Source organism: Lonchura striata, chromosome 5, assembly GCF_046129695.1.
Source record: "Lonchura striata isolate bLonStr1 chromosome 5, bLonStr1.mat, whole genome shotgun sequence".
NCBI lineage: Eukaryota > Metazoa > Chordata > Aves > Passeriformes > Estrildidae > Lonchura > Lonchura striata.
Genome location: NC_134607.1, coordinates 3,630,471 through 3,639,674, shown reverse-complemented (window position 1 = coordinate 3,639,674; position 9,204 = coordinate 3,630,471). Strand labels below are relative to the sequence as shown.

The following is a 9,204-nucleotide window of genomic DNA, read 5'->3' as shown; positions in this document are numbered from 1 at the left end:
AGTGCTGTCAATCGTGACAACAGTACCCTTGAAGTGGAATTTTAACAACATACAGAATTAAGCATATGTTAATGCTTAATTATGCTAAGCATAATTAGGCATGAATACATGCCTAATTCTGTATGGGAGGCTCTAATGAACAATCTTCCTGCCTGCTGAGGTGTTGAACAGATGACTTCCAATTTAGAATGGGGATATATGTGTATGGCTAGCTCCTCCTGGAAGAAGCTGAAGTGGATGTGTGAGATGACCTTACACAGACATGCTGAACTGATCCCATGTCCCACCTGAGACACTGACAATCCTGGGGACTGGGAACTGCATAAATTCATGACAGCCTGGGACAAGCAGGCATTTGGGATATATGAATATTCTGGGTCTTGTGGAGGATTATAACCCTTCTTGTGCGAGTCTGAGGTAGAGCTCTGCTTTGGCTCTTAGCTCAGGACCAGCTCCAGTCCTTCTGGAAAAAAAAAGTGTTAGCAGATTGTTGTCTGACCATAGATTAAAAGTTGAATGACTGGATCCTGTCTTTCTGCTCTCATCCCTTCAGCTTACCTTCAGTAATGGATGACTAACACCACTGTGGAAGAGCTGCAGCATCAGCTCTTTAGGGCTGGGGATAATACTGAAGAACCTTAAGGCTGGATAAACCCAGCTTTCCTCACTGTTTGTACTTAAGTCTCTTAGAAAGGAAAATTTTAGCAAAAAAATACTGCATGTATATTCAGTAAATTGAATTACTTATATTTGATAGGAAAACCTAAGTAGCAAGGCAAGCAGAAAGCTTTTTAACTGGAGAAGTGCATGAGTTTATTAGGACTAAAAGCAACTTTTTTCTTTTAATCCAGCTAAAATTATTGATATAAATAGGCCATAATAAACTATTCTAGATACAATGTAAATGGGTTTTAAAGGCAGAACGTTACAAATATAGAAAGCTGGAAATACAAAGGAAACTAATTCTTCAAATATATTAAATGCAAGAGGCTACACGTGGCTTTCTTTGGTGTATTGATTGTTAAACTTGATCTTGCATTGACTGAGCTAAACACTTTAACACAGAAACAGTATTTTACAGTTGAAGTAATATCCTCAAACAGACAGGTTTTGCATGTAAACTGGACTTAAAACCAGAGGAGTCCTTAAAAAGAACAAAGATCCTGCTGCATACTTTGACTTTATCTACAGCGGCTAAATATCTGTGTTCTCCATAAGTGTGCAAAATGGTGCATGCAATACCACATCAGCAATCAGAGTAAGAGCAGCAGTAAAGTGCCACTTCATTGCATGTGCCTAGTCCTGGTTATTCTGTATGGGGCGTGTACCAACACGAAATATAAATCTTTGTCAAAAGTCACTGATCTTCCAGGGAGAGGCAGAGTAAAAAAAAAAAAAAAAAAAGTCAGTTCAGATGGCTTGGTGGGATGCTTGTTCAGAAGAGAAGTGACCTTTGTGAAGCAGATTCCTCAGCATGATACCTCTTATGTGGGGAAAACCATCGCAGTGGCTTCTGAAAACTCTGCTTAATTCCAACAGATTTTGTAATGCTATCAAGGACTCTTAACAGCATTTGGGTACAATGAAATATTTGCCTATCTAAACCCCAGTAGATTTGCATGATCTAATACATAAATTGCCCTACGTGGAAATTACACTATGGAGATCAAATGCCATGAAGGCATCCAGAGGATATTCAAACGGAATATTCTCCTCAGCTCTGTTGTGCTTTGCACTTAGCACCTTCCTTCTCTAGAACTTGAAGCTCTCAGGCTGCTAATACTAATGAATTTAGCCTCACAACATGCAGTGAGGTAGGTAAGTTTACCCCCATTTTGCAGATGGCAAAACTGAGGCAGAACTCTGAAGTGACTTGCATAAGGTCCCGCAACTTGTCAGTAGCAAAACCAGGAATATCTTTTCAGAAGTCCAGACCTCAGACCTCTCTCTGATTTAAGTCCCTCCCTACTACCACAAAGCAAGCAATACATGCAATCTTTATCCCTCCTCTTGCTGCAGTAGTCCTGTTGACACAGAGGAAGTTTTTCCTGATTGAATTCCTGCTTTCTTTGGCAAAAAGCACCTAGTCCTGTCAAAGTGCTGTGTATTATGCTCTTCGCAGAGGCATTTCTTCTGAGGCACAATAGAAAAGCCATGGCATCCCCATGGCAGGGAGACTGTACAGGTCCAAACAGAGTCTTATTTCTTGCAGAAAACCTGCTGCTTGGCATTCTTCACCCGTTGCTCCTCCTTCAGGTTCTTCTGCCGCACGTGTTTGCTGGAGATGTTTTCCACGTGTTCTGAGGGGAACCAGCCTCTCTCTCGGTCTGAGAGTTTTACTCCTTCTATCCACCCTGCGGTGTGGGGAAAAGCACAACGTGAGGCAAAAGTAATATATTTTTGTCATTGTTTCCCATAAAAAAGCCCCCTCTAAACAGACCCTAAGAGCAAAGGAAAAGATCCCCTTTCAGCTTCCAAATAAAGCATCCTGAAGAAGATGAAGAATCCCTCTCTCCTCTCAATCCTACAGTTTAAGACAGCCACTGTTCATTCTGCTCACCATCATTGCTGTACTGCATAACCATGATGATATCTGCCTTCTCCAAAGCCAGCTCATCGTTTTCCCGAGCCTTGTAAGTCTTTATGCACTGAACCTGAGGTGCATCTGAAGGGGAGGAAAGATCACATTGATACATTGGAAAGCAACAGGAAACCTGTGGGCATCAGCTCACATCTCAGAGGAGGTGGAGAAAAAGGAGCTTCCCAAATAAAAAGCAGGGAACTGGAAGGGACACGGCAGGTCTTTGTCTAAAATGAAGCATTAAAACATGTAAAATAACTGGCAGCACCCAGCACTGAGGGAAAGCCCAGGAGGTTCTTTATCTACAAAACCCCAAGTACCCTGCCTTGGAATCCTTCTGGGGTATCCCCCCTCACAGTGACTCCTGCGAGCCAGCCTGCCCCCACTGCTGCAGCAGGAGAGCAGTCTCACCAGGGCATTCCAGGAGGTCCGGTTCTCCCCGCGGAGGAGCCAAAGCAGAGATCCACCTCAGCTTCTCACTGCTGGAAAATAGCACAGAATAGGTATCAGCACTCAGTTTGAGGGACATCAGCCTGGTGACTGAAATGGGGTGGGGTGGAGGGTGTTTGTTCACAGAAAGGGAAGCAGAGAAAGGAGGTGGGAAAAGGCAAAATTTCCCATTTTTGGAGGCTGATGGTATGACATAATGTGGTAGTATTGTATGAGCAGCTATGATGAGAGAGGAGGAAGGTGTTTCACAAGGAAATTACAGTTACAGCAGGAGGATGCTTTTCAAGACTTCTGCTTAGCAGCTGCATTTGGTATTTCAGCATTTGAGTAGCTGAGGGACCAACCATCAGGCTATTAGGAGGTGTCTGGCCATGGATACACCAAAGGTAAACTTGAGCTCTTACTGTGTCTCTGTCCGAAACAAGAACTCCACTCTTTTTCCCTGGTTATTCTGAAGCAGAAAGAGACGGAAGAGATTCTTGTTTGCCCCGTGGAGTTTCATCTCGCACTTTTCCCCGCGCACGTACGAGAAAGCAGCGTGGTCAAACACAACGAAGCGTCCGCCCCTGCAGGTCAAGAGGAGGAGCAAAACAAGGTATGAGTTTTAAGGTGATGAGGGTTACACACTGAGTCGTGTAGTCTGCAGGAAAGCAAAAAGCTTTTAATGAGTCTTCATCTGCTTCAGACATCCTAAGCAGTGCTCTTGTTAGAAGTCTCAGAATACCAGAGAAGAGAGAGAAAGGATTTAATGAAAAGGGTAGAAATACTAAGCTCTGTCCTGTCAGAATATTATTTGGTAGCTTACAGCTTAAAAACAAACCCACCACCCTCAAAACCCCAACACAACTAACCAACAACTCTTGACAAACCAGTGATTTGCACATTCACTAGTCCTCATACTGTGCTTTAGGAAGAAATTATTTACCTAGTAAAACTAGAATAAATGGTTATTGTTCAAATGTTTCAGATGGTAGAGATGCAAAGGCAGATGAGAACTGCTGCACTAGGGACCACAGGGTATGTTTTTTTATTACAATATATAATTAAGAGTTGGGACTATCAATTTCCACATACTTGCATGATACTCACATCAGGTCGGGACAGGAGAGTGACTTGACAAAGGCTGCCACTTGCTGGCAGGCAGAGGGAAAGGACTCTGTCATCAAAGCACAGACACCAAAAGAGACAGGTATTTTAGAAGGGGCAGCAAGAATTGTGTTGAAGCACTCACTCCTTGGGCCGAGACAGGAGCAGACAGTCATTGAAAAGGTGCAGGTAGATGGGCCGGGTCATGACTTTCCATTTTGGACTCAGGTTGTTGAAGTCCAGTGCTGTCAATTCACCACACTTCACAAGTCGCCTCGACTGTGAGATGAGTGGGAATATCTGCGAGACAAAAATAAATATTTATGCACAAGAAAAAAGAACCCTCTGAGTTTTAGATTTGCATTTTTGCCTTTCTCTTGAGGAACTGTGCTTTCAGTTCTCCAGCTGGAGAGGTGTTAAGTCATGGCAAGCACCTTCATGAGAAGGCTGACATGAATGATTGGGCAAGGGAAGCACTGATGAAGAGCTGGCCTGTGGATAATGTTCTGGTTCAACAGCTGTATGTATATCCTAGAGGAGAACAGAAAGTGGCTCTGTGGGGAAAGCCAAAAAATACATTAGGCTACAGCAAGGCCCAGGGAATGGATGAGCTCACCTTACACTCAAATTCAATCTTCTGGCTGAGGTAGATCAGCTCTTCAGTGCTTTTCATGCGCTGGACATTCTCATTGCAATCCTTGATGAGCTGCAGAGGAAAACAGATGAGCAGTGAGGTGGGAGCAGAACTGCATGGTGGGATCAGTACTACTCCCAGGAGCCCCTCAGGTGTCAGCATAAGTGACAATCCCTTTGGCATCCTCCTGCAAAATAGTATATATTGCAATCAGATAATATTCTGAGTTAGAAGGGACACACAAGGATCATTGAGTCCAACTCCTGGACCTGCACAAATGCTCCAAACAATCCCACCCTGTGCATCCCTGAGAGCATTGTCCAAATGCTCCCAGAGCTCTGGCAGCCTTGGGGCCATCACCATTCCCTGGGGAGTCTGGGCAGTGCCCCAGCACCCTCTGGGGGAAGAACCTTTCCCTGATATTCACCCTAACCCTGTCCTGACCCAGGTCCAGACATTCCCTGGGTCCTTGTCTCTGGTCACACAGAGCAGAGATCAGAGCTGCCCCTCCTCTTCCCCTCGTGAAGAAGCTGCAGAACTGCTGTGAGCTCTGGCCTCAGTCTCCTCTTCTCCAGCTGAACAGACTAAGTAACATCAGCCATTCCTTTTGTCCTCACCTCCAGGCCCTTCACCATCCTCGTGGCTCTCCTTTGGAAGGTCAAATCATCACTAGACAGAACAACCCACCTTATGAAGCTGTACAAATTTTAGATAACCATTTGTCCCAGAAAACTTTAACCCTTGCCTCTATAATAAAACAGGATAAGAGGAAGGGATGCAATAGAGCAATTCTGTGGGGCTTTTTAAAGCAAGATTTTCTTACAGGGGCAAGGGTGGGAGTTGATGACTAATTAAAGACAAAGGTAAGGCTGCAGAAAGGGTAGGCATCTTTACCTTTTCAAGTGCATCATAGGCCTGCGTTGCTTGCACTTCCTCCTCAGACTTGGGCTGAGTTCTTTTTAGGATATTCTGTGTGAGAAAAGATTATTTTCATGATGCAAACAGGGAAAGATGGACATTACCACCACTGAAGAGTACAATAAATAATAAAGCAGAAGTAGCTGATGACATGTGGAGACAAGAAAGCCAAAACATTGAGATGTCACTGTTAAGTCATACTGACCAGGGCATTCCTGTAAATCTAAATTGTATTAATTATCACATAGAAGTTACAAGGCATAGAAAGCAACCACTAGCTGAACCACAAATGGATGTATGAACAGAACACAATTGTTCTTTTCTCCTATTAAAAAGAAGAATTTCATAGAAGGAACTCAAAATTAATTCTTTAAGGAGTGGCTGATTCCCTGTCTAGATGGCTCTCTATTAGTCAACTTTGCAGGCAAAGCATAGACACAGACTCTCTTCCAGGGGGCAGCCAAGGAACCCTTGCTTTGTTTTCCTAGCAGGAAGCCAGAAAGTTCAATAAAATGTAAATCAGCGTGTTCTGAGAAGACTCCATAAATTCTTTATTGAGGTACAATTCAAGTAGTGTCACAACAAAGCCCTAAATGATTCACAAACAGCAATACCTCACACAGTGCCACATCCATAATTTCCTGAACACCTCCAGGGATGGGGACTGCATCATGCCCCCAAAGCAGGCCCCAACCCAATGCCTCCCAAGTCGTTCTGGGAAGAAACTCCTCCTGATGTCCAACCCAAACCTTCCCTAATACAGCTTGAGGCCATTTCCTCCTGTCCTGTCCCTGTTCCCTGGGAGCAGAGCCCAATCCCCCCGGCTGTCCCCTCCTGTCAGGAGCTGTGCAGAACCAGAAGGTTCCCCCTGAGCCTCCTTTGCTCCAGGCTGAGCCCCTTTCCCAACTCCCTCAGCTGCTTCCAGACACAGCTTGAGGGAAACTTGAGGGAAGGCAGAGAATCACCACAGTTACCTGTAGGAGGAGTTTGAGTCGAGTGATACGCTGGAAGGGGAGGATGAGGAAGGATTTAAGCGAGAGGCGCTGGCACACTGGATCACTTTCCAGTCTCTCCAGGACCTGCTGGAACCCTGCATTTCCATTTCTGTGTGAGTGACAAAGAGAAAAAAACACATCCAGGCAGCAGAGTAAATAAATAACCTTAGTAGTATCAGATTTCAGGGAATGCTGGAGTACTCCCAACAGTCACGTTTTGTCCCTGGGGCAAGAGGTGTCAAAAAACTGCACCACTCTGCTGCTGAAGAGCAACTATGGGTTTCTAACAGCTACAGGATGGCAGTACAGCTGTTATTAGCTCTCTCCTCTTTCCACAGCTCTCTGGAGTAAAAGCCAGAAGTAACATCTACATTTCAACTCCCTCTATCAGCAGTGCTCCTTTTATGAGGACAGTGGTGGTTTGCACTCTGGTTCTCAGTGACCAAGACTGAAAATCATTATCCAGGATGGTCATTTTTGCTCTCTTCAGTAGAGGGCAGACAGAGAACAGCCTGCAACAAGATCAGGTATTACATATTATCTTCCTCTCCAATGCTATGGGAGAGAAGCCTGCAGGAGCTCTGTCCTGCTGACCCAAATGACATTGAATTGAGGAAGGTTCTTCTGGGGGCATAGCAAGAGCACTGCTCAACAGCCCATTCCTGCATATTCCCCATCGTTTGAAAGAGTCAATATTCATAGAAATAAGGGGGAGAAGGGTGCAGCAAATGAGAAAAACTTACAGTAGCCTCTGGAAGGTTTGCTCCTGATATGTCTGGTTTGTCACATATGGCAGATAGACCCGGCGGAAGTCAGGGGCGTGTTTCAGAGCCACGTCACACACACGGAAGGTGAACATGTTCTCTTCAAATTTCTCCTCCAAGTCAAAGAGGAAACTGCAGCACATAGATGTGGTGCCAAAAAAGGAGAGGGAAATATCAGTGTCATTTAGTCTTCTAACCCTGACAGCCCACAGACAAACACAAGACAACTCTTTATTTCTAGAGAGAGTGTAATGTCTGGATAAAGGCAATACAGCGCTTGGTATCAGCAACAAAAAAGCAGAGGCAAAAGACCTCTGCTCTTCAGAGGTCACGCTTCTATAGGCATGGTCAGGAAAGCTGAAAACTAAGACCTCAGCAGAATAATCGTGCTGGTAGAAATGGAAAAGGTAGCAGCAAACCTTACCAGCTTAGTGATTTATGTAGTCAAGCCTTGCAGGAGGAAAAGCAGAACAGAATCCTATAACATGCAGGATTCCTTGCATGTGGGGTCACGTCCACATTTCATGAATTACGCTCTATTGGTTCACATCAGTTTCTGTCAAGTGATGGTTATTACTGTTTTCCCATTTTTCCTCCCGCTTTTCATCAGGGCTCATGCAGCTGCCCCTTTTGGCTTGTATTTGGCAGGAACTCGGGGTTTGGGTTGGCATCTAGTTAGTCAAGTTTAATTTTAGTTGAAAGCAGTAGCACAAGGCTGTATTACCATTTGGATCCCCTGGATTGAGCTCTGTGCACAGCTGAGCCACAATATCTGGAATTTAACACCAGATTTCACACTGCCCTATCACCTAAAAAGGCGAATATTCCTTTCCAGGCAGTGTTGGTGTGTTATCACTAGATGCTGTATCTGTCTTGAACAGTGAACACGCAGAAGAGGAGTGAGAACAGTTCCTGATGGAAGCACCAGGAGCCTGTCAGGCCTGGAAGCAAAGGGCCCTGCCTCACCTGGCGCTGACGTCGCGCACGTCGGAGAGGCGGGAGAAGAGCCACTGGCGCTCCTGGTTGGTGAGCATCGCCTGCAGCTCTGCCGAGCGCTGGAAGTGATCCACTGCCACGTTCAAACTGCGCAGGTAGGAAGCCTCAGATATTATCAGCTCAAACTTGGCCTTGGCAGAGGAAACAAGGGAGCACAGCATCAGTACACTGCACAAGTCTGTGAGGAATCTTATGGGCAAAGCAGGAAAACCTCCCGGCACATCTTGCAAGGATGTGTGTAATTACAGAAGAGAGGCTTTAGAAAGGAAGGGCAAGCATGCTATTATGGACTTTCTTTTTAAAAAACAGACTTGTGGTATGACTTAAAAATAGCTACTTGCTCTCATTTTACTTTTTATTTCCCCTCCACACCACTTTCACAAGCTTCCATAAAGTCCAGCATCTGTACCACACGCCTTTTCTCCTTCATCATGTTTCCCATGACATTGTTTTCACCTCTTTCTCTGGGTCCTCCTGTCCACTTCTCAGATCCTCTCATTTCCTTTACCCAGTTTCTCTGTACCATTGTCCCGAATCCATACATCTCTGTCTCCTCTCAGCCCTGCAGCTCACACAAGTCAATTTGCTAAACTCGCAGTCTACCACAAAAAATAGAATTTACTGTGGTTTTATTAGCATTTCTCACAAGTTTATGTATAGGAGAATGCTGCAAGTCTTCTACTTTTACACATCTTTTGCATTGAGCATACTCAAAACTCCTTATCTTGTTCCCACTTTTTCCCATGTCTGTTTTCTTGGAGTTATTTATACAGTGCAGAG

The 9,204-nt window shown here is 44.7% G+C and overlaps 1 protein-coding gene across 3 annotated transcripts in view; it reads right to left on the bottom strand.

The window, feature by feature from the left end:
• Positions 1 to 999: 999 nt before the first annotated feature.
• Positions 1,000 to 9,204, bottom strand: part of ARHGEF5 (Rho guanine nucleotide exchange factor 5) — a 32,411-nt gene continuing 24,206 nt past the window's right edge. For all 3 annotated transcript variants that reach the window (XM_021540071.2, XM_077783201.1, XM_077783202.1), the window contains exons 6-15: positions 8,395 to 8,555; positions 7,408 to 7,560; positions 6,644 to 6,773; positions 5,646 to 5,720; positions 4,734 to 4,823; positions 4,263 to 4,417; positions 3,436 to 3,597; positions 2,993 to 3,063; positions 2,561 to 2,665; positions 1,000 to 2,354 (exon numbers count right to left, since the gene is read on the bottom strand). In XM_021540071.2, coding sequence (XP_021395746.2) covers positions 2,200 to 2,354; positions 2,561 to 2,665; positions 2,993 to 3,063; positions 3,436 to 3,597; positions 4,263 to 4,417; positions 4,734 to 4,823; positions 5,646 to 5,720; positions 6,644 to 6,773; positions 7,408 to 7,560; positions 8,395 to 8,555 — 1,257 coding nt within the window. In that variant the 3' untranslated portion in view covers positions 1,000 to 2,199. The remainder of the gene's footprint in view (positions 2,355 to 2,560; positions 2,666 to 2,992; positions 3,064 to 3,435; positions 3,598 to 4,262; positions 4,418 to 4,733; positions 4,824 to 5,645; positions 5,721 to 6,643; positions 6,774 to 7,407; positions 7,561 to 8,394; positions 8,556 to 9,204) is intronic.